This window comes from Phacochoerus africanus, chromosome 11, assembly GCF_016906955.1.
Source record: "Phacochoerus africanus isolate WHEZ1 chromosome 11, ROS_Pafr_v1, whole genome shotgun sequence".
Classification (NCBI taxonomy): Eukaryota; Metazoa; Chordata; class Mammalia; order Artiodactyla; family Suidae; genus Phacochoerus; species Phacochoerus africanus.
In genome coordinates this window covers 934,603-958,394 of record NC_062554.1, presented here as the reverse complement: position 1 = coordinate 958,394, position 23,792 = coordinate 934,603, and the positions used below count along the sequence as shown (strand labels likewise).

At 50.5% G+C, this 23,792-nt stretch overlaps 1 protein-coding gene across 2 annotated transcripts in view; it reads right to left on the bottom strand.

Annotated features, from left to right (window-relative positions):
• Positions 1–23,792, bottom strand: part of STK33 (serine/threonine kinase 33) — a 155,625-nt gene that overhangs the window by 59,621 nt on the left and 72,212 nt on the right. Inside the window, exons 1-6 of one of the 2 annotated variants that reach the window (XM_047752575.1) lie at positions 15,450–15,539; positions 13,548–13,934; positions 12,357–12,470; positions 9,067–9,180; positions 6,806–6,910; positions 1,010–1,148 (exon numbers count right to left, since the gene is read on the bottom strand). In XM_047752575.1, coding sequence (XP_047608531.1) covers positions 1,010–1,148; positions 6,806–6,910; positions 9,067–9,180; positions 12,357–12,470; positions 13,548–13,787 — 712 coding nt within the window. In that variant the 5' untranslated portion in view covers positions 13,788–13,934; positions 15,450–15,539. Of the gene's footprint in view, positions 1–1,009; positions 1,149–6,805; positions 6,911–9,066; positions 9,181–12,356; positions 12,471–13,547; positions 13,935–15,449; positions 15,540–23,792 lie in introns of those variants that run through there. The other variant, XM_047752574.1, reaches the window with a different exon arrangement.

The following is a 23,792-nucleotide window of genomic DNA, read 5'->3' as shown; positions in this document are numbered from 1 at the left end:
TTCTCCCCCGACTTTCCAAATCCCGCTCAGGAGGCACTGGAAGCGCCTGTGCTGCTGGCATTCGACACGGCTCTCTCCCAGAAGAGAGCTCAGCATGGGCTGCTCTGCCATTTGTGTTCTGTGCTCTGTCTCCCACCAACCTCCTTGAGGGCAGGGACCTTGCCTTTAATCTCTGTAACCCTAGGACCAGGAAATAGCTGCTGAATGAACCCCTGGGCTCCGGCACTGGCTCTGCCACCTCTATAACCACGTCACTTCTGGAACAAAGTTTTTCCTCCTCTGTAAACTGGGAAGTGTCTGAAGTCACATGTAAGGCAAACTAACATTACAGGGAAAAGGAGGAGCGTGAGGAAAACCAGCCGCAGTAGCACCAAAAGCAGCAAAGCGATTAGAATAATAAGAATAATACTTAAATGTGGATTTTAAAGCAGTAAAATGATTCTCTAAGATGCTATAGTGATGGAAACGTGTCCTCATGCATTTGTCAAGGCCCACAGCGTGTACCGACACCAAGCCCGAACCCTGACTGAGGACTCTGAGTGACAACGCAGGCCCGTCACATAACGACCGTCCCGCTGCAGCGCGGGTGCAGATAACGGGGCGGCGGTGGTGTCCGGGCGGCAGAAGGCACGTGACAATCTCGGTACCTTCTGCTCAGTGTTCCTACCAACTTAAAACTGCACTAATAATTATACCTAAAAAGTGTAAATGCCTGGAAGGCACAGATTTTTAGCGTTAACATATGTGTTTTCAGAAATTTCATTTTTATTATTGATTCTTCTACTTCTGATTTAATACTAGTAGCGTCTTTGCAAACGGGTGACCCCGCAGCTTCCTAACTCCGTCTCCGTCTGTGGACAGTGACGGTGCGGCCGAGCTGCTTCGGATTAAACACACTCCTACGACGCTAAAAGGAAACACACCTTAACTTGCGACAAATTCCCCCTGCCAGTGGGCATCGCGACGGCGACCGCAGGCCCGACTGCAGGCCGCCCGCCGCCGCTCTTACCCTTGCTGTGCAGATAGGCTGTGGCCGCCGCCAGACTCTGGATGATCCACCGCGTCTCGTTCTCCGAGAAGCGGCCTCTCCTGGCCAGGACGTCCTTGAGCTCTCCGTCCTCACACAGCTCCATCACCAGGTACATTTTCTGACACCGCATGTTCGAGAGAGAAAGAGCGAGCGAGAGAGCACAGGTGACTCAGCTGGAGTCTTTCCAGGGCTGGACGGGGCGCACACGGCAGAACCGGGACTCTGCCGTTAACGGTCCAGCCATTCACTCAGAACCACGGGCTGTCGCTCGCGTACCAGGCACGACACGCCACCGACGGCCAGAGGAACGAGCAGCTGTGCGGCTCGGCATTTACCCCGGGGAGCTCAGGTGCGTTTACAGTGACGGCATCGCGAGCTCCGCTAACAGACGCGGACGGCCCCGAACCCCGGCATCACGAAGGGCACACGGGGGAGGCCACACTGCGGGGTCCCGACACCCGAGGAGGGACCTACAGGGAGAGGTCGTGGCAGGAACAGGCCTGGCCCAGGGCGTTTGCGGGCTCCAACGCCTGCAACAGCAGGGCAGTTACAGACCAGCAAATGTCTCCATGCCAGCAGCCCCGAGGGCGTGGAAAGTCAGAGGAGCGGGCACGGGGAGGGCTGCGGCCAGACGGACACACTGGCTCCTGGGTGCCAAGAGTCGCAGACCCAGGGGGAGCTGGAGTTCCGCCCACACGCAGCAAGGAGCCACTGAAGATTTTTTTAAGCTGGGTCTGGAGTAGGAGGGAACGTGCTGCGAGGAGCAAGCCTGCGCTTCCAAGTGAACTGACAGTCACGGGGCGGGGCTCTGCAAACGTTTTCTCTAAGGCCGGGCCCAGAGGGTAAATACTTTCGGCTGTTCAGGCCAAACGGGTCTCTTTTGCCCCCACTCAACTCCACTGATACAGCATAAAAGCTTCTAAAACAATTCAACAAAACTTTATGTACGGCCCTTCAAATTCAGTTTCATCTCATTTTCACCTCTCATGAAACAGTACGCTTTTACCTTTTTTTTAACCATTTCAAAAGGTACCAAATTTAGCTTACAGGCCATTAGAAACCCAGGCCCCATGACAGACTGGCTCACATGCTGCTGTGTGCTGACTTCTGTTTACTAAGGGCTGAAGTGAGGCACCGAATGGAGACAAGACGGGGCGGGGGGAGATGTGACAACCGCCGAGGAGGAGGCGAGGGGGACTTGGTGACGCACGGGGTGTGAGCAGTAAAAGGCCCCAGATGAGAGGCCCTCCGTATTTGCTGGTTCCGTGGACGCTTCGCTGTGCCAACAGCCGAGCCATCTACGGAGTCCAAAAGAGGCACAGCCAACTAAACTGCACGTCTCTTTCATACCTGCTGCTGTTCAAACATACACGACCCTCTCTGTCTCCACTCTGTTCGGCGTCACTACCTTTTCAGTGTTGTTTTTAAGATTCTGGCATCTCAACCGACAAGGGCTTCATCTCTAAAATGTACAAACAACTTGTACAACTCAACAGCAAAAAAGCCAACAACCCAACTGAAAAATGGGCAAAAGACCTGAATAGACATTTCTCCAAAGAAGACATACAGATGGCCAACAAGCACACGAAAAAATGCTCAACATCCCTGATTATTAGAGAAATGCAAATCAAAACCACCACGAGATACCACCTCACGCCAGTCAGAATGGCCGTCATTCATAAGCCCACAAATAACAAGTGCTGGAGGGGGTGTGGAGAAAAGGGAGCCCTCCCACACTGTTGGTGGCATGTCAGCTGGTACAACCACTATGGAGAACAGTTTGGAGATACCTTAGAAATCTATACATAGAACTACCTTATGACCCAGCAATCCCACTCTTGGGCGTATATCCGGACAAAACTTTCCTTAAAAAAGACATAAGCACGCGCAAGTTCACTGCAGCACTGTTCACAGTAGCCGAGACATGGAATCAACCCAAATGTCCATCGACAGAGGATTGGATTCAGAAGATGTGGTATATATACACAATGGAACACTACTCACCCATAGAAAACAACAAAATAATGCCATTTGCAGCAACAGGGATGGAACTAGAGACTCTCATACTGAGTGAAGTAAGTTGGAAGGAGAAAGACAAATACCGTATGGTTTCACTTATATCTGGAATCGAATATACAGCACAAATGAACCTTTCCACAAAAAATAAAATCATGGACTTGGAAAACAGACTTGCGGTTGCCAAGGCGGGGGGAGGGAGTGGGAGGGACTGGTAGTTTCGGGTTCACAGACGCAGACTATTGCCTTTGGAAGGGATCGGCAATGAGATCCTGCTGTGTAGCCCTGGGAACTCTGTCTAGTCACATATGACGGAGCATGATGGGGGATAATGTGAGGAAAAGAAAGTATACATGTCTGTGTGACTGGGTTATCTCGCTGTGCAGCAGAAAATTGACAAAACACTGCAAACCAGCTACAATGAAAAAAAAAAAGATTCTGCCATCTAATCCTGTCCTATAACCACTACTGATGCAACTTCTGTGTTCAATAGGCTAAGCACCGAAACAGGAGAAGGCTAACGCACTTCTTCCTATAGTCGAAATTCTGATTCACTAACGCTCAGGGTGCTTCAGAATTTCAAAAGTAACCACCGAATTTGGCAAAGTCTAACACACAAATAAGCTTTTGAACTCGGCCATGTTTTTTCCGCAGGGATCATAAAATGAAGTGGTAAGTGAACTGCCTGGAAGGCAACGCTGCATTAGCAGTGCTTACAGTATAAATTGATATCAGTTTAAAATAATGTACATTGATAAAAATTACACCAATAAAAGCTCTTTAGAAGTCCTTCTATAATTATTAAAAATAGCTGTGAGTCCCTGGAGAACAGGTGGACTCACAAGAAACCAGAACGCAGTCAACCTGGATGACCAGTGTTACAACCCTGGCCCCCTGACTCGGGGCAACTCCTTTCATCCTTAAGACGGCGGAAGTGGAAGGTCTGGCACCTGCGCATGGGGAAGGCAGGGGTTCGGATGCGAATCAGGGGCAAACAACAGGTAGCAAGACAGTCACAGACAATGGTACCTTTGCCTTCAAATTATTCCAGATTTGGGCTCCCACCTGTGCCCAAGATGAAGGAACAGACCAGACGTACCCTCCCTCCAGAAACAACGGAAGAAATGGACGAAATACATAAAATAACCACTTTCAGACACTAGACATCGGCAGGGATCCCTGAGAGAGGGGACAGCTTTGAGGCAGGTCCCTTGATGAGCCCTGCTCACAGGCTGGGGAGGCTCCAGCCCACAGAGGAAGGACAGGGCATCCAGCAAGAGCCCGGCAGGCTCTGGGAGCGAGGAGACGGCACGGGGAGTCCGGGAAGGCTGAGAGAGCTCACGAGAACCAAGGAGAGAAAGCTGTGCGCAGAGACAGCGCCACGGACTTGCAGCGGGACCCTCTCCGTTCTTCAGTCTGCACACGCGTATGAGGAAACCGCCCAAAGCTGAGATGAGAACTATGCAAAAAGTCAGAAGGGGCCATCACTGGAGCTCACACAGGGCCAGGAAGAGTTTGTGTTCCCATGAGCCAGGGTGGAAAATGTCGTAATTCATGGGGCATTGGTAAATACTCAAAAAGGTCCCAACCTCATTAGCAGGAATATATTAGCCTTAGACCAGAGGCTGCTCTGATGTCACCTAATAAAGCTTAAAGCAAGCTTCAAAAGTATCCAACTATTCCTAAGTAACTTAAGCTGTCATAAAGCAACTTGAGTTACCATAAAGCTCAAGAGTAATTGTAAAAACATAAAAATAGCCAGCCTCCAATCAAACACTAACAGGCAGGAAAGAAGCAGGAAAACATTATAACCCATAACAAAGGGGAGAAAAGCCATCAACTAAAACTGACCTAGGAGTGGCACGGATGACAGCGGTAACAGAAACGCCCATCAAGAGTTGGTACCACCGCCTCGAAGGAAAAGGAGGAGCTGGGGGCACAGGAAGCAGGAGCGAGGAGGCGAGCAGATGCTCCAAACCCGACGGCCACCGGAGGAGGAGAGCTCCTGCGCCGCCACCGGAGACGGACCGCTGCATCTGCGGGTGTCACCACAGAACCCACGCCGCGTTCACCTCGGAGAGAAGGAAGACTGGGAGACAGAGGAGCACCCCAGGACGCTCTGGGCAACGTGGAGCGAACGCACGTGAACCTCGAGGCCTCAGAGCGGGAGAAAGCAGAAAAACATCTGAGGAAAAGCATGGCCAAAAAGTTCCCCAGTCTGAGGAAAGCCATAAACTCACAGATCCGAAAGGCTCCATGAACCCCAGCGCAAGAAACAGCAGGACAACTACACGACGTCATCAAACCGAAAGAGCAAAGCCATTCCAAGACGATATGGGGGTAAAGAAGTCAGCACTGATTCTCAGACGAAACACAGAGAGGAGCTTTTGGCACCAGCCAAAGACAGCTCCCGCGAAAGACAAATGGTCTTCCATGGCTGTCGAGCACCGCTAAGGAATCCAGCGCAGCACACAACCCACAACCCAACCTGCCCACTGCGCCGCGAGACCCGCAAAGGAAAGAGGAACACCAGCTGACAGCGGGGGAGGCCTACGCTTCACACTGATTCTCCCGTTTAATTCCTCGGCAACCAAACCAGGTTGCTACCATCATCAAACCCACCTTCCAGATGGGGAACTGAGGGACAGAGAGGTGGAGTCACTTGACCACGGCCTCACAGCTAAAAAAGCGGTGAAGACGGATTAAATGCGCAGGCACCACGACCACAGCGTCCACACGCCTGACCACGGTATCAGACTGCCTCTAGCCAGAGAAACTCAAGCTCTAAACAACTTGGAGGCAGACTGGCACACCACGCAGGCTTCAGAACAACTCTAAGGGGAAATTTCAAGCACCGAAAGACCAGAATAGTCACATCTGGGAAGATGAAACATATCAGTAAGACACAGTGACAAAGCACCTTCCACATGGCAGCGAATACGCCCGTGCCCATTCCACCGTGAAGCTAACCTTGCCAAATTATGACCATGTTCCAAAGACTCAAAGGGAGAATCAAGGACCAAAGCAAAAGGAAAGCCGCTTCTAGGGAAGCTCTAGTCACTTCTGGGTTACTGTGGGCCTTCAAGGTCCCTTCAAGGAGACAGAACTCAAACCCTCTGGCCAAGACAAGAAGTCCTGGGCCCTTATCACTGTCCCAACCGTCTCATGGTAATCCCCCTCCCCCACCTGGAGCAACGCGGCCTACTCCCTCTTACCCTACTAGGAAAGGCCTGTGGCCCCTCCTCACCCCGGCCCTCTGGAGGCCGTATACGCCCCCGACCAACCAGCGTGTGTATCGAGACCCTCTCTCCCCAGCCAATCAGCAGGCCAGCAGGAGCATCCTGAGCCCTCGCCTCTCCCTGGGCTGTAAGAACAGACCCCACCACACGCCTGATTATCAGGAAGTCATCCCGCTGTGCTAGCAGCTTCTCTTATCTCAATAAATCCTCCTTCTCTGCACCTGGTATGCTGGAAAATTCTCTTTCCAACCCACATGCACAGACCACAACAGTTACATCTGAAGGTGTTTCAACCTTAAACATTTGTTTTCAACACGCCACAGGAAATATCACTAACGACAACAATCTCATCATCAGACGCCTAAGCATACAATCGAGAAAAGGCCCCCAGCACGCTCTCAACAGTCTCCAGAGACAGGCCTGGGAGCCGCTGTGCCCCACAGGGGTCACTTCCCAAGGGAGTCGTGTCCGTTTTGTAATAACCACAATTTTCAAAACACAGCACCTGTAAAAGCTTTACCTTAGGCGTCTCAAACACTTGTTCGAGTTGTATAATGTGTTCGTGTTTCACACTTTTTAGGATACTCACTTCCCGTTCAAGTAACTTCACAGCAGAGCTTCCGGCCTGAAATAATGAGGAGACAGCTTTCACATATGAATGTCATTACTGCATACCTCTCTAAAAGTTAGTTATTTCGTATTTTTCCCTGTATTTTCTTAAGAAGTTTCTTTTTCAAAAGACAGCATGTAACTTACTTGCATGATAAGATTAAAGCATGCCCCCTCTTTCCTTTGTCCAGCTTTAAGTGATAGGTAATTTGGCCTCAAAGCACATCTGTTTCTTGACTGTGTTTATAAATGAGCTCCAACGGTCTCTGTCTCCTCACAAAACTACCGCAATTTTTACCATGCTTTCTGGCATTTCCTTCAAAGTCATCTTGGTCCTTGGATGTTAGAATAATAAAAACAAAGTCTACTTCCCGGGTACCAATTAGACAATGGACATAAAGCATCTGTCCCATTAGGTCAGCTGTTATGAACAGAAAATGTTTCTCTTTTCTTTTATTGTGGCTCGGATTATGTTTATACACGTATCCAAAGCAACGGCGGGCACTGCGAGTCTACCCTGAGCCCTGCAGGCTTCGCTTCCGGGCCCCCGCCCCCACCTCAAAAGTCGGGGAGAAAAAGGAAAAGAACCTGCAGCTTGGGCCCCCGACCCCGACCCCGACCCGACCCCGACGGGGATGGAGACTCTGGCTTCGGACCAGCTCAACTTTGGCTCAGCCCCCCGGTGGCCTCCTCAACCGCAGCTGACCGGCCCTCTTCCAGGGGGAAGTGGCTGCCTGTCTGCACGGTCCTCCGAGAAAGTCCACAGGGCTTTGCCCACCCCCCAGCAGCGCGGCCAGCACCCTCATCACCCTGCTGACACCCACATCAGCGCCCTCTTCTCGGATCAACACCGCCCCGACCCGGCGGGGGGCTCGGTGCTCCCGAAGGGCTGGAAGGGGACTGAAGGCGGCCCCACCGGATGAAAGGCTTGGCATCCCCGTTCAACCTGTGCCTGGGGCCGTGCTGCTCCCACCACCCCCTCGGTGATGAGAAACTGCCCACCTAGCCTGCCCCACCCACGAAGAACAAAACTCACATCTTAAGGGTGGCCCAGAGGCTTAAAAGAAATAGAGCCGGCGGGGAGCGGATTCCTATCTAGACTGAGAGGGAAGGTGTCCCCATCTCTCCTGAGAACCACGTCACTCCTCTCCCCGCCTCTCCTCGCAATGGTGTCAGCGGCACCGGACGCTGGACCGTGAGGGCGGCCCCATCCGTACGCGGACTGTGTGGTTTTATTGTCTTAGTGTCCCCCAAACTCTCAGCATCAATGCGTATGTGCAAGACTGTGAATTCCTAAAGTTGCGAGCATACATCCTGACGACGTGACCCTGAGACCCAGCCCCTAACCCTCTCTGACACCAGAGCAGCAAAGGAAATAACATGCCACGGTCTAGAATTCTAAAGGTTTCTAGAAGGCTCTGGATCGCCCTTTATTGAGATTTAATGTTACTTTATTAAACTTTAGGGGGAAATGGTATGAAATTTCCTGTAGTTTGTTTTAAAGAATACCTAAGGCCCACGATTTCATTTTGTAAATGTAACATTTATCACCACAAACCCAAGGGAAAAAACACTGCGTTCTCTGTTTTTCCTCAAGCACAGAAATTGTTCTCAAGTTGACGGTAAGACCAGGTATAAGCCTGGAGGACCGACCCCTCCCCTAGAGAGCCGCCCAGTCGCTCCTGGCCCAGAGAGGACGGCTGGATCCCGGCACGCCCTCGAGCAGATGCGGTTCAAACCGCAGGAGCAGGAAGGTCAGAGGAGCGGAGTGTGTGCTCGAGCGGCCGGTGGGGAAACGGATGGGAGGGAGGCGTGAGAAGGATTGAAGGGCAATGGACCCCCATCAGCAGAGGGTCCCCGGGCCGAGTTCCGCCAAGACGGCCCCAGCCCACAGCCCTACGTCCGCACGCACGTACAATCGACGCCCGCCGCTAACTGTACCCGCGCCTGGTTATCCAGGTTATGGCAGCGAATCCTCTCATTCGCTTTTTGCAGATGGCACTTGTCTACGGAGTTTCAGATGGTTCTGGAAGCCTAGAGAAACACCCGGACTCTCCAGGGGAGCGGCTCCGGCCTGGCCCGCAGGCCAGCTGAGCGAGCGTGAACCACTGCACCACCCAGCCCTCGGCGCACTGGCACTGCCCCTGCTGAGAAGCTGCTAAGAAGCCTTACCTTCTCCTTGTTCACTTTTTTAATTGCCCACCTCGTCTCTGTTTCCTTGTTTATAGCTTCGATGACCATTCCGAAGCTCCCTTGTCCCAATATTCTTCCGAAGGTGTAGATTTCCTGGATAAAAAAGAAGGGTTCCTCGATCGTTCTCTGTCTTTCATCAGGTATCAGAAATGAACTCGGAACGCGGCCAGGGATCCACCCAAGGGAAGGGAGAGGGATTCTGCTCCAGGGTAAAATCAAAGAGAAGACACCACATATTTGCTTCAATATTAATAAGCACGTCTTAATTAGACCAAAGTAGGTTTGGTGAATTTCCCTCTATATCCTTTGGACGAAAACCATAAAAACCCTAATGAGGAAATGTGGACAACCTCAAAAGTATAAAAACGAACCTCTTAGAAGCGACAATATTAATGAAATGTCTTCAGAAGAAAACAGACATACGAACATACATGTGCATCCAAAAACATCACCCCAAACTCAGAGCTACACGAGCAAGGCAACACGTGCTAATTCCTGCACAACGGCTCTCTTGCTTCCCGAGTCGCGTTTCATCTTTACTAGTCTATTCAAAACCACTTCTGTTATTTTATCTCCTTTTGTTTTAGGAAAAGGAATATATGACCAAAATTTTCATATAAACTAGCGCTGAGGGGAAAACAAAGGCCGGCCACCGCAAGACGCCCCAGACGAAGGAAGGTCCCTCTGCTGCTACAGGGACCCCGTCACCGGACGGGACAGCGCCCGAGCCGCACTTCGCAGCACAGCCACACAGGCACTAGCTCCTTCACACCTGCGTGACCCACCGTGACCCCGTGACCGTGGTTGAGGGGGTCCGTCATTCAGAGGGTTTCTGGGCCCACGATGCCCTGGGAGCAGAGCAGGAGAGCACCTGAGCTAAGGCCCGGGGGGGCGGGGGGGGGGGCCTCACCAGCCTGAGCCTGCCTTAGAGGGGCCACCCTCCCTCGAGGGACAGCTGCCTCTTCCCCGTCCAGCAGGAGAAGGACGGAGAGTCTTCACATTTCCCTCTGCTCACATTCCTTCCTTTCTTTTGCAAAAGAGGATCCAGTGCCCAACTAACTCCTTCCCTCCGCCCTGAAGGGCTTCTCAGCCTACCTCTGCACCCCTTATTCTGACCTCCCGCAACAGGCGCGTCCTGGGCCCCCAACGCTGTGGTTCTCACTCTCTTGGACACAAACATTTGGGCTTATTTTTTCCTTCCAAGATGGTCTAGAAACACCTTGTGAAGCTGTTTCTTTTGTATCCTTCAAAACACCTGCCTGAAACCTTGCAAGCAAAATATTCATGCTTAGTGCATGGGAAGCAAAGGGAGCAGAAAGGGAGGGGAGGGGAAGGAGGGAGAAGGGAAAGAAAGAAAGGGAAGGCGGGGGAGAGAAGAAGAGCAAAGCAAAGGAAGTGTTCAGCTTTAACATGTTAGATCTTCCTTAGAAATTGCCTTGGGATTTATACCTTGGGGGCTACAAAGACAAATGAATTCTCATCATTTGTCATCTACTCAAGAAACAAGATTATTACTTAAGTCATAAAGTCTTAAGCTAAAAAGAAAAAGGGCGCCAGGGCCACAGAGCAGAACTGAAGCACCCGGGAGAACAGGGGACAGGGGACTGTCAGGACAGAGGCGGCTGCTGGGCAGGGATGTGGGAGCACAAAGGCCAAAAACCACGAGAAGCTTTTCCTATAATCTGATCAAGGCAAGGCAGGCATTCCAAAGGCAGAGCAGTATAAATGTGGCGTGAATGAGGGAACCCATAAATGGACTGAATCCAGCCAGCCAGGAACCTTCGGGACACCTGCCCATTTGAGAGAGGGGCAGACGGGGTGGGCGGAGCTGAAGCTTGGAGGCGGAGCTCCAGAGGGGCGGCCCTGAATGCTGGAAAGCGACTCCTAGACTCCTGCCCGCACATCGGGGGGCCCAGGAGACTGTGCCCCAGGGCACGGCCTTGCATTCCCTCTAATGACCTGGGCGTTGTCCTCTTCCCACTGCCACCCAATAGGGAGACTCGGAGTCAGGAAACCAAGACGATTAAAAGAAGACAAAACAATTTATTTTTATTATATGTACCTGCAACTCCCAACTGTATATGACATAACTTGAGTTATACCTCAACTTAAATTTTTCATTCCCAAAGAACAAAATTTCCTAACCATTTCCCCAATCTTCCATGTCCTTTAAAAATTAACCTCTCATTTTCTCTCTAAACATGGAGAACTACAACTTGGACACAGCATTTTAATATTGTTTATAGGATTGGGGGGAGTATTGAGGGGCCACGCCTGCAGCACGTGGAAGACTCTGGACCGGGGATTAAACCCACGGCCCAGGGATTAGACCCAGGCTGCTGCAGTGACAACGCCAGATCCTCAACTCGCTGTGCCACAAGAGAATTTCTGTTCACAGGACTGTTCACAGGAGGAATGGGCAGAGAGCCTAATTCGTTTTTTATAAAGTCATCTTTTTCTTCAACTGGCTGCTCTGATATCATTACGCAGAGGTGGAAATAAGGAGAAAAAAAATCTCAGGAAGTGTTTCTGATCGCTTTGAGTAAACTGCCTCATAGTTCTCAAACCAATATTTTCAAAGTTACTTAATGTTAATTTTCTTCTCGTAGTTGTTCTGGAAACAACTGGAAAAGAAGAAATGGAGGGGACCTAAGGGAAACTCTGGACTCACTACCAGTCACCAAAGGGGTGAGCGGCCAGGTCTCGTCCTGGGTAGGTGCAGACGTCCCTGGCAACAGGCAAGACCCGGAGACCAAAAGGTACTCGCGGCATCGACGGAAAATGCCTCGGCCCGGTTCCCCGGTCATTAACGTCCACTTGCACCTCTACGCGGGAAAGCAGCTTCGTCTTCCTTAGAAAAGACTTTGACGTCCTTGACAATGACCCTTCCTTTCGTCTTTCCTTTTCTTACAGACTCAGTTTGAAATCATTTTTGCTGTTAGCATTGACTTAGAAGAAACCCGAGGGAGTTCCCGCTGTGGCTCAGCAGCAACAAACCCAACCAGCATCCGCGAGGATGCGGGTTCCACCTCTGGCCTCGCTCGTTGCGTTAAGGATCTGGTGTTGCCGTGAGCTGGGGTGCAGGTCAAAGACGCGGCTTGGATCCGCACTGCCGCGGCTGTGGTGTAGACTGGCAGCCACAGCTCCGACCCGCCCCCTGGCCTGGGAACCTCCCTGTGCCGCGGGTGCGGCCCTGAGAAGGCAGGAGACGCAGCCAACGACGAAGAAACCTGAAAGTGTCTAGTAGCTTCGGCGTGTTTTCCAAATACCTCAACAGCAGCTCCGTTGTCTGTTCGTATGTGAGGAACTCGTCCTTCTGGAACGTTGCCCCGACCCCACTGTGGCTGAGAGGGTTTTCTCTCCACCTCTGAAGTTCTTGAGGGCTTGGACCCAAAAGAAATTTTAAAATTAACTTTAGGATATAATACACTCATTGGTCAAAGCAGGAATCCCGGTTTAGAGAATCTGGCACATCTTTGAGGTGTTAAGACATTGTATTGTAAACAGGACAGTTTCTGTCTTTTGCAAATTAACTCATTGATGGATTAGGCTGAACAAGACCTTCAGAAGTTCTTCGGTCTGATCTCCTGAGCCCAGGCAAGCCTGCGTGACCACCCACGCGGCAGCTCTATCAGAACTCAGAATCTTGAAAATCACAAAAGAAGGCAACGTCACAGCTGTTTCGGTCACCCTCGCTTCGAGACACAACCATCATGTCAAAGAGGTTACACACAACAAATGACTGGCCAGACAGCCGCGAAACACGCCTAGGGTGAAAATAACACAGAAACAAGCCCCTCGGGGGACCTACACAGCGATAGCTGTACCGTAAGAGATACAAGAAATGAGAGTTCAGTGTGAAAATGAGTAAAGGCAAAATTTGAGGGCTGAGACCCTAACTTTTCTTCAACTGGCTGCTCTGTCTCCAAAGCTGTGCTCGCTCCGGGATCGTCTCTGCACGGCGAGCCTCCCAAGCCAGCCCAGCTCAGCAGGGAGGACGGGCTCGGTCTGTCACCGGCACAAGGCAGCTTTGTGAGCCGAGTCTGATGCTGCGTCTAGACAACCGGGAACTGTCTTAGGTAAGAACCACCATATATTTAAGAGCAACCATAAAGCTCAGTCTGCATCAGTTGAAGAAAATGCCTCCAAATCCAGATTTAATTCCATTGGAAAACCATTTCTATATAAACCATTTTAAAAAAAAGAAGAAGACGAAGAAGCTGGAACAACATTCTGAATTATTCATGACCCTTGGAAATGATTCACTTGGACAGTGGTTGGAAATATCATAAAAGCAATTACCAGCCAACTTTGCCTCACCTCTTATGTAAGAAAGGAAGGCTACTTTAACAGCTCAGGTGGCAATGAGTGAGCTGACAAGGACCACGGGCCGCGGGGGAGTCTAGGGCGGGACGAGGCGGGACTCGGGCTGGGACTGGGCCAGGCGCGTCCATACTGACCGAGGCGTCTGCGGAAGCAGCGTCTTTGCTGGCGCGTCTTTCTTGCCTCCCCTCCGGCGAAGTGGTCAGCTCCGCACTCCCGATGCTGGATGTCTGTGACATTTCCACCACGGACACAGCCGGCAGCTTTGCTCTGCAGGAGCAGACACAGAGCACGTTTCTCCGGGAAGGAGAGGAGCAGCTGGGGCACTCGCGGGATTTTCGGCCGCAGCTGCTCTCGGCCATCGCTTCCCTCTGCATCAAGGGCAACTTGGAAGAAGACGACTCCCCTGCCGAGGGGAAGGACCAGACCAAAGAGGCTGCGGGCAGCGGGCGGTCAAGATGCGACGTCCGGTCCGGGCGGGGAGGCCGGTCCCCGGGCACCAGGCCCTCAGGCACACGTGAGAGCTGCAGGTGGAAAAGAAGTCGCCGTTCAGAAGGTTGCTTCTCACCCTATCACCTTCCTAGAAACCAGCGGAAAACCAGCCACTAGCTCCAAAATCATCCTGCCTATACATGAAAAGTTAACAGTTAAAACAAAATTGCAACATTCTTCTGAAAACCAACACATTCTCACCTTCCAAAATTGAATTCTTCAACTGCAGGCATTTTATTTACTTAACAATCAAAAGAATCCCCCTCTGTTCAGAACCCTACAACTGCTGGAAAGCAGGAGCGAAGGAAATTTGGTGGGTTGGAATCTCTTTTTTTAATGAAGTAGAAGAGAATAGATGGGAGTATTTCGCATAGACCCTTGCTAAGCTCTATGAAACTAAAAAAATGTACATATGAGTGTACAGTGTGTGTGTGTGTGTGTGCGTGTGTGTGTGCTCTTTCTTGGTCATAGTGTAAAATGTATTTCTTAGTGTGGGTTGTGTTTTAATTTTTTTATAAAGGCTTAAAAATACTGGCATAAGACACGCATGACCGTGGTTTCAAAAGTGAAGCCTTAGTTGTTTATTATTCGAGCAAACCCCTCCTGCACACGTCATGAAGGAGTAGGTAATCTGACTTTTATAAAACCACCTGATCCCACAAGTTCAAAGGCAGGGCTGGAAGTAGCCTCACTTTCACTCTCAAGGAGAGAAACGGGAGCCGGTGGGTGCTTCCCCCCACCCCCCGAGGGCAGCGCGGGTGCGCCCACCTCACCAGACCCGCCGGGCCTCGCGGGGGCCCCGGTGCTGGGCGCGGGCACCGTGCCGGGATGTGAGCTGAGGAAGGAGGGAAGCGTTCCGTGCCCACGGGAGAGGCCGCCCTGAGGAAGCCCCAGAGGCACTAGGAGCACCTTGCGACGCTTTCCGGCCCTCCTACTTCAGGGCCCATGACCAGCGTATTTTGTAGTCAAGACTCTCAGGTCTGGAGACGTGGAATGTACCTTTGTCCTCTGCACTGGAATAAACCTGACCAGAACAGAAACCTGACATCTGCGTGTCACTGAAGAGCATGTGATTACATTTAGGAGGGGTAAGCAATGGGGCCCTACTGCACAGCGCGGTGTCTCTGGGGCTAGACCGTGACGGAGGGTGGTGTGAGAAAAAGAAGGCGTGCGTAGGACTGGGGGCGATGCTGTACAGCAGAAACTGGCGCAACACTGCAAATCAACGAATAAGAAAAATAAACTGGAGTTTCCTCTGTGGCTCAGGGGGAACGAACCCAACTAGCATCCATGAGGACACGGGTTGGATCCCTGGCGCCACTCAGTAGGCTAAGGATCTGCTGTGGCTGTGGCTGTGGTGCAGGCCGGCAGCTGCAGCCCTGATTGGACCCCTAGCCTGGGCACTTCCATATGCAGCAGGTGCAGCCCTAAAAAGAAAAAACAAACAAACAAACAAAATGTTTTAAAAGAAACATCTTCCTAGTTTTCATGGTCTTAAGACTGGTTTTCCAATCAGAAAGAAGTGTTGACTTTTATCAAATTCTTACCCATTGTGGTTATCAGGTTTTTTCGGACTGGCTCTTTTGACATGCTGTGTTGTATTCAAAGCCTTCCTGGAAGTAAGCATCCCTGCATTTGCAGTATGAACCACATATGGTCATGACGGATGATTCCTGCACAGGCTGAAAACCCGACATGATTGTGCATTGACTTTCCATGGTTTCAGTCATGAGTTAAACTGGCCTATAATTTTCCTTTTCACTCATCTTTGTCAGGTTCTGATACAAGATTCTGGCAGTTCTATAAAATAAATGGTGTATTTCTCCACCTCGTAATGCTTTGTAACAACCTACAGAGCGTGGGAATCTACAGGAAAACTTCCCAGGCGCGTAGGATAGACACCACAAGAAGCGGCTTTTCCAACACTAATTCTCCCCTTCTTCCTTACCAACAGAACCCTGATTTCGTCTGGGGCGGCAACGTGCTAATTAAAATCCTCCACTTCCGGGCATCCCCTGCAGCTTGGGGTTAGCCATGTGCCTCATGACCATGAGCCGTAGAAAACGCCAGCAAAGCTGGGCTTCCAAGAGAGCTGACGTGGTTAAACCTTTACTGAGAACAGAAAAGGAAGGGGTGCAAATATACTCTATGAGCAGTCAAATCACAAAGAGAGAAAAACAAGATGAAGAAACAAAATTTAGGCACTCCTGTTGTGGTTCAGCAGGTTACAAACCCGACGAGGATCCACGAGGAAGCAGGTTTGATCCCCGGCCTCGCTCAGTGGGTGAAGAACCCGGTGCCGGCGTGAGCTGTGGTGTAGGTCGCAGAGGTAGCTTGGACCCCGCATTGCTGTGGCTGTGGTGTAGGCCGGCGGCTGCAGCTCTGATTCCATCCCTGGCCTGGGAACTCCCATAGGTCACAGGTGCAGCCCTAAAAAATGAAAAAGAAAAAGAAAGTTTCTAAGGTACACACTTGATGGTGAACAGAAATGAGAAAGAGGTGTAGGTCTTGCTGCATTTTGCCTTCCAGGCCCCAAACAAACCAAGCCCGACTCCCCTGATTCCACACCTTACATCCTCTCCCCGGCTCCAGACACACTGGTCGCCCTGCTGCTCCCTGCAGGTGAGCACCCGCTGCCTCGGCTGGGCCCCTCCACCTCCTCCGCTGGGATGCTCCTCCCGCAGCCTCCGCGTGTCCTGCCTTCGCGCCCCCCCCACCCCCCGCCCGCCCCGTGCTGGCTCCGCCCACGTGCAGACCCTTCCTAAACAGCAGGCCTGTTCCTCTGTCCCCCTTCTGGGCTTGGTGTCTCGCCGTGGAGTGTACCACTGCCCTCAGGAAGTTCTCTGCCAGAGGGTTCCCACCTGCAGGGAACAGACGATTCCCATACATGTAAACGGTCCCGGAGGAATGAAAACCCTCCGACTGGTGTCAGTCAGTTAGAATAACCACAATCAGACCACGACAACATTCTCAAAAGGGGGCAGTTCCCACAGGCCAGTCTCATCTGAGACGAGATGCACAAATTCCAGACGCTGCACTTGTGCCGACCTCAGTAACACAGCGCATATTCTAAGATCACCGGACAGAAAGAGCAGACACGTCCGCCCAGCCAGTGGGACCTCTCGCCAAAGCAGTGCGAACAGTTCTCCTGCTGTGGCGAAAACTGGTGATGGAAGCCCTGGAAAAGGCACGTGAAGACAGGCAGAGGGAAGAGCAAGTGCAAACGCCACCAAGACACACACGCGCCCCAACAGACGCCTGACTCGCGTTTCAAGTGTATGTCATCAAGACAAAGCACACTCAGAGCGTACCCGCATGTACTTCGCAAAATGATGTAACTTCAGGCCTGGGAAGAAAATGGCTTTGCGTTTCAGCCTGTTAACCGCCAGTGACTCGGAGCAGGGGAGCAGACCTGCCTGCAAAGAACAGACTTTCTCTTTGGGAAAAGCAGTGCTTTCTCTCTGGGGGTCTGGAAAAAGCCCCCTGTCGGGGGGGAAGGCACCGCTTTCTGCGGGAGGAACACGGTTTTAGCTACTTTCGATGAGAAACTGAGAGACGTGTTCACAACGCACAGGTGCACCTGAAAGCGGCTGAGCTCCTCCACCACGAACAGCACTCCTCCAGGCAGGCTTATCACACCCTCCAGGTCTGCCCCCAGACGGGCACAGAATTCCGACACAATTTAAAAACACTAAATTTCCCATTCCTAAAATAGATTTCGTGTGAATAGAAAAAGTTCTCTGTATCTTAGCTCTGTTAAGAGTGTCCCCTTTAGTTTTACCCTCAATTTCACAAGAAATCATGTTATCCCAGGGGCACGGTCACTGACGCCCACGTGCAAGCGTCTTCTTGTCCAGCTTCAGGCCCTCACAGACCCTGGCAGCTACACGCCCCACGCACAGGCGCTCCTATTAACTCGCCCCCCACTTGCCCAGTATGACATCTGCCAAAGCAATCGCCGGCTTTCTTACCCCAGCAATTCTAAAACAAAAGGCTGAAGAGCTGCATGCACAATTTCCCGACAAGAATTGGATTTCAAATTTAATTTCTTTTTGGCTGGCTGCATTCTAATTATTTTAGCTTAAAAACCAAAACAGAGCAAACGTTTACTCACCTTTCTTTCTCATTTATGAACTGATCTAAAAGATTTGTGACTGAGATAAACCCACTGTCTAGCAGGCCCAATGATGCCATTCACTTCTAGGGCACAAAATGAATCAGGTCGCACAAGCCCAGCCCATCTTTGTGCAAACACGGAGACGAGCGGCTCTTCTTCTATGCAATCATGGAATTCTGTTCCAACAGGACTTTTGATATAAAAAAACACATCAGAAGACCAAAAAAGTAATGTCATAGCGTCTCGTTGTGTCTCCAAAGACTGCGCAAGCACAGATACTGAACACAGTGTGAACAAATAAAATAAGGTCAGATCCCGTCAGGGCTTAACTAACATGTGAGCTTTCCTTTGGCCAAAGGTTTTCGTTGTTCTCTTAGGAGGAGGACAAGTCAGTGGAACAATGCTGATACGGAAACTCTCTGAGCTTTTATTTAAGCAGAAAAAAAAAGGTCTCTTAACGTATTGGCCCAAGAAGAGACACTTAGAGTAATTTCCTCAAGAAAATGAGCACAAGAACATGCTTTTATGAAATAGAACTAGCTACAATTTTCTACTCCAAAAGCAATTTTTTAGTTTTCTTTGCTACGACTGTGTCTACAAGGTACCTAACAGTCAGTCAATTCAGTAAAAACCGTGGTCTATTCAAAGGAAGGAAAAAAAGCAACATATGGCTTGTCTGACATGATTCAGATCAAGAGGAATGACCACACATCCACTTTGCAACACCTCGCATGCATGATGCGCTCGCAGGGCCTCAAGAGGGGCCAAGGGAGCTTTCTGGGCCATCGTGCGGTTACACTTTAACCAGCACCACCCTTGGGCACTCTTCCACCAAGGTGACGATTTGGGAAGCCAGCCTGTGTTGTCTTATAAAAGGATTTACAGTATGTTTAAATTTTCCATTATTTCAGACATTTAAAAAATGTTCAACAGCTAAAAATTTTCGTTTTTAAACATTTTAATCTGCATCGTATCCCTCGCTGACTACGCTGTCATCTGGAGGGGGCTTCAGTGCGGCCCCATGCGGACGGTTTAAGGTAGGAAAAGAGACGTTATTAAGAATGCTTGGCTTAAAGAGGCTGAGCCCAGGAAGCCCGCCCCGACCCCTTTCTGTCGGGGCCCAGGGACCTTTCTCCATGGACCTTACAATCACCCCGGCTGCCTGGGACCTTCGGGCCAGCGCGGGCTCATCCTGGTACGTGGCAGACCCTCAGCAAGAATTTCTGAGTGTTGACTCTGTGGGCAGAAAAGCGGGCAGGTTGGCAAAGAGTCAGCAAAGGAGGGGCCCGAGTGGAGAAAGGACGGCGCAGCGGGGACGTGAGGGCACTCGGCCCGTGGGACCCCCCCGGCACGCGTGCCCACCTCGAGCTCGCTCAGAGGCGCCCTGACGCCTAGAACCACCAGCGAGCCCAGGAAGGACGTCTCCCCGGCCCCAGACGTGACCCCGCCGAGGCGGGAGGGCGGCCGGAGGAATCCCCGGAGGAGGATGCGCAGGCAGACCTTGCCCGGCCGAGGCGCCTTCTGGCCCGAAGAGCCTCCGAGGCTGAACCGCACGCGCCTCGGGAGCCGGATCCGGCGAGGAGGCCGGCATTTCGGGAACGAGGGGCGGCCGACCTGGCTTCCCCTGCAGACAGCTCGCATCGTCACGGCGCCCCTGCTTCCCCACCGCGGCCCAGCCCCTCGACGGACAGCCCCAAACCGCCTCGCCCCCCTCGGGGCCGGGCGGGGGAGAGCGAGGAGCGCGGGGGCGGGGGGGGGGGGAGCCCCCCGGAGGACGCGGGGCCTGGCTGGACAGCAAAGGCGACATAAGGGGTGAAAGCAGACGCTTCAAGCAAACGGAAACAGGTCCACCTTCCCACTCACGACATCGGAGAATCACAGGCGAAGCCCAGACGGCCCAACCCCACCGGCTGCCCAGAGACTCAGAGGCAGGGGCAACCACTCCGAGCTGCGGCGCCGCCGGCCAGCTGCGCTCCATCCAGGAGGGAAAAGGAAACCCTTGGTGGACTCAGCAATCTTTTGTTTGTCCCTCCAGGCTTACTGAGCTATAACTGACAAATAAATAGCACGATATCTAAAATGTAACAGGAAACTTTGATAAACGTACACAGCGGGAAAGGATTCCCCTCCGTGGAATTAACACATCCACCACCTCACGTTTCAGTTAGGACACAGGTCTGAGGATCTAATGTACAACATTGTGACTTTTGTGGATAACACTGTATTTATTCTACAACTGAAATTTTTTTCTACCAGACTAGAACTTAAATGTTCTCCTGCACAAAAGGAATCTGAACCCAGTTAGCAACAGCTCAGTGCGATGAAGGATCTGAGGGTAAATATGAAATGTTTGCCAGCTTCGTTTATCAAGCACCAATGAATAATCTTAGATTAATAAGATGTGTTGATATCAAACTGTATGGCCAGAGGTCTTTCCTGTGTGTCAGAGAGTCCCAGGAGTATTGGCAGGGAGGAGCTGTCCAAAGCCAGCAACTCCGCATGACACCAGCTAGTCACCTGAGAAAAGTGTGACACGTGCTCCAGCCACAGCCGAGTCACGGCACACGAGAAACGGCACTCAGACCCCCCAGATCACGTCACACACCGGAAGCGCAATCAGGGCTGCAACTCTCCTCCCGTGGCCACTGTCTGAAAACGTAACAACTCTAAAACATCTACAACAAAACGCCAACGACAGAGTCCATGATGCCTGTTTTCAAGGTAAATGACAGTAATTTAATAAAACAGAAAACAACAAAAAATACTTCCCTTAACGGTGAGCCCCTCCAGGGCAGGGACTCTGTTTGAGTCACCCTGTCCTCCTCCACCCGGCAAAAGCCTCCGGTAGTGAAGAAGGCTTATTGACTCAAAACCATCCACCGATGGACAGAAACAGTGTTTCTGAGCTTACAAATATGACACGGAATGCAGTTGCCTCGTGTAAGGGAGCCAGTGGCTTATAATGTAAACGAATATCCCTAAAGAAATCTCCTGGCCAAAAACCTGCACTACAACCCAGCGCTCACTCTCTTGAAAAGCTCACTCCAGAGCAAAACACCAAAACCTCACACCCCGTCTGATTCCGATCCGCCCTCTAAATTTCCACCTGCTTCTGAAAGGTTCCCTATCGGACCAATGGTTATAACTACACTCCCAATTTTACGTTCCATTCAAGACTTCGGGTTTTCGGGGATCGATCTCGAAGGATTCACGGACAAAAGTATTTATTTCAGGGACGGACCATATTGTCAAACTCTAAGGGTTTCTGCTAAGACTAGTCCCCAACATCAACAGGCCTTGGTCATAATAGACCTTGCAGTTTCTCAGCTCCTCATATGCAACAAAAGATCACTACTTTTGGGCAGACGTGTAACCAGCAATAACCGGTTCATGCTTCTTTCGTAATGAAACGTGCGTGTCATAGGCAAACCTGAAACGAGAATGGCATGTACGATGGCCTTGCCAGGCCTCCTAACCAAGCTGCCCAACCTAAGTAAGGATACTTATTTTCTGGAAGAGTCTGTCTTCTTCATTCAAGTATCTGCAGCACACAGACCCCAGACTTACAGCCAGAACAAAAGCATTTGGGTTTTTTTCTTTATTATTAAAGTATAGTTGATTTACAATGTTGTGCCGATTTCTTCTGTACAGCAAAATGACCCAGTCATATATAAATACACACACACACACGTATATATACACACACACATTCCCTTTTTTTTTTTTTTGGCTTTTTGCCATTTTTTCAGCCACTCTCGCAGTATATGGAGGTTCCCAGGCTAGGGGTCTAATCGGAGCTGTAGCTACCTGCCTACACCAGAGCCACAACAGCGAAGGATTTGAGCCGCATCTGCAGCCTACACCACAGCTCACGGCAATGCTGGATCCTGAACCCACTGAGCAAGGCCAGGGACCGAACCCGCAACCTCATGGTTCCTAGTCGGATTTGTTAACCACTGGGCAACAACGGGAACTCCAACATTCCCTTTCTTGTATTATCCTCCATCACGGTCTCCCAAGAGGTTGGATATAATTTCCTGTGCTTTACAGTAGGCCTTGTTGCTTATCCATTCAAAATGCAATACTTTGACTCTATTAGCCCCAAACTCCCAGTCTATCCCACTCCCCCCACTGGCCCCTGGCACCACAAGTCTGTTCTCTATGAGTCTGGTTTTATTTTGTAGATAGGTTCATTTGGGCCGTATTTTAGATTCCACATATAAGTGATATCATATGGTATTTGTCTTTCTCTTTCTGACTTGACTTACATGAGAATCTCTAGTTGCATCCATGATGCTGGAAACGGCATTATTTCATTCCTTTTGATGGCTGCGTAACATTCCATTATAGATGTATGTACCACATCTTCATTCAGTCATCTGTCAATGGACTTTTAGGTGGCTTCCACATCTTGGCTATTGTGAATAATGCTGCTAAGAACATACAAGTGCATGTATATTTTTGTAATTTTGTCCAGATAGATGCCCAGGAGTGGGATTGCTGGATCATATGGCAACTCTATTTTCGGTTTTTTTGAGAAACCTCCATACCGTTTTCCATAGTGGTTGTACCAATTTACATTCCCACCAACAGTGCAGGCAGGCTCCCTTTTCTCCACCCCCTCCCAGCATTTCCTGTTTGTAGATTTATTAATGATGGCCATTCTGACCGGTGTGAGGTGGCACCTCATTGTAGTTTTGACTTGCATTTCTCTAATAATTAGTGATGATGAGCATTTTTCCATGTGCCTGCTGGCCATCTGTACATCTTCTTTGCGGAAATGTCTATTTAGGTCTTCTGCCCATTTTTCCATTGAGTTGTTTGTGTTTTTGTTGTTGAGTTGTATGAGTTGCAGAACAAAACCATTTAAAGTGTTCTATCTCAGGCATCGGTGTCACATGGCTGTTAATTCCAGCAAGACAGGAAAGACAGGGAAAATAAGACCTCAAGGCGCATGGTGGCACGAAATCTGTACAAGTGGCCAAGAAGAGTGTCCAGAGGGCAGTGAGGAGTTCAACCAAGCACCAGAGGACCAAGGAGGAGAAAAGACCAACCGAGAATCCAGCCGCCCAGCCATGTAGGTATGTATCCAGCAAACATTTTCTGAATACCTGTGATTTATCAAGGATTGTACCGAGGGCTGAGAATAAAGGTGTCATCACGACACACACCTTCCAAGTAACAGTTGTGACAAAGATAGTGATGGTGTGTGCCAAGGACGAAGGCGACATAAAGAAGGGGTTGCCAGGAAAGTAATGTGACCTAGTGGGAAATAAAAAGGTTAGAATGACGAAGGTCAGGATTCAGATCCCGCCTCTACCACTTACCAGCTCTGCACCCAGGGAGGTGCAAGGCGGGGCTGACAGTGGTGACTGTCGATGGGTTCCCGGGAGCACTGACTGCCCAACCCTTGCAAGGCACCTAGGTCCTTGCTTGGCACATACTCTTGCTTTAAAAATCATTATCACTCGCTTCTTGAGGGAGAGGCCACGAGTTTTCTACAACAGGGAATACTCAAACTATGTCTTTGCCTTCTTTTTTCCTGAGGTATAGATGATTTACCATGCTATATTAGTTTTAAGTGTATAACATAATGATTGAAAATTGTTATACCTTATACTCCATTTCTAGTTATTATAAAACACTGGCTATACTTCCTGTGCTGTACAATATATCCTTGTAGCTTATTTATTTTATACATGGTAGTTTGTACCTCTTAATACGCATAACTGTATCTTACCCCTTTTCTTGTCCCTCTCTGTCTGCAAGTCAT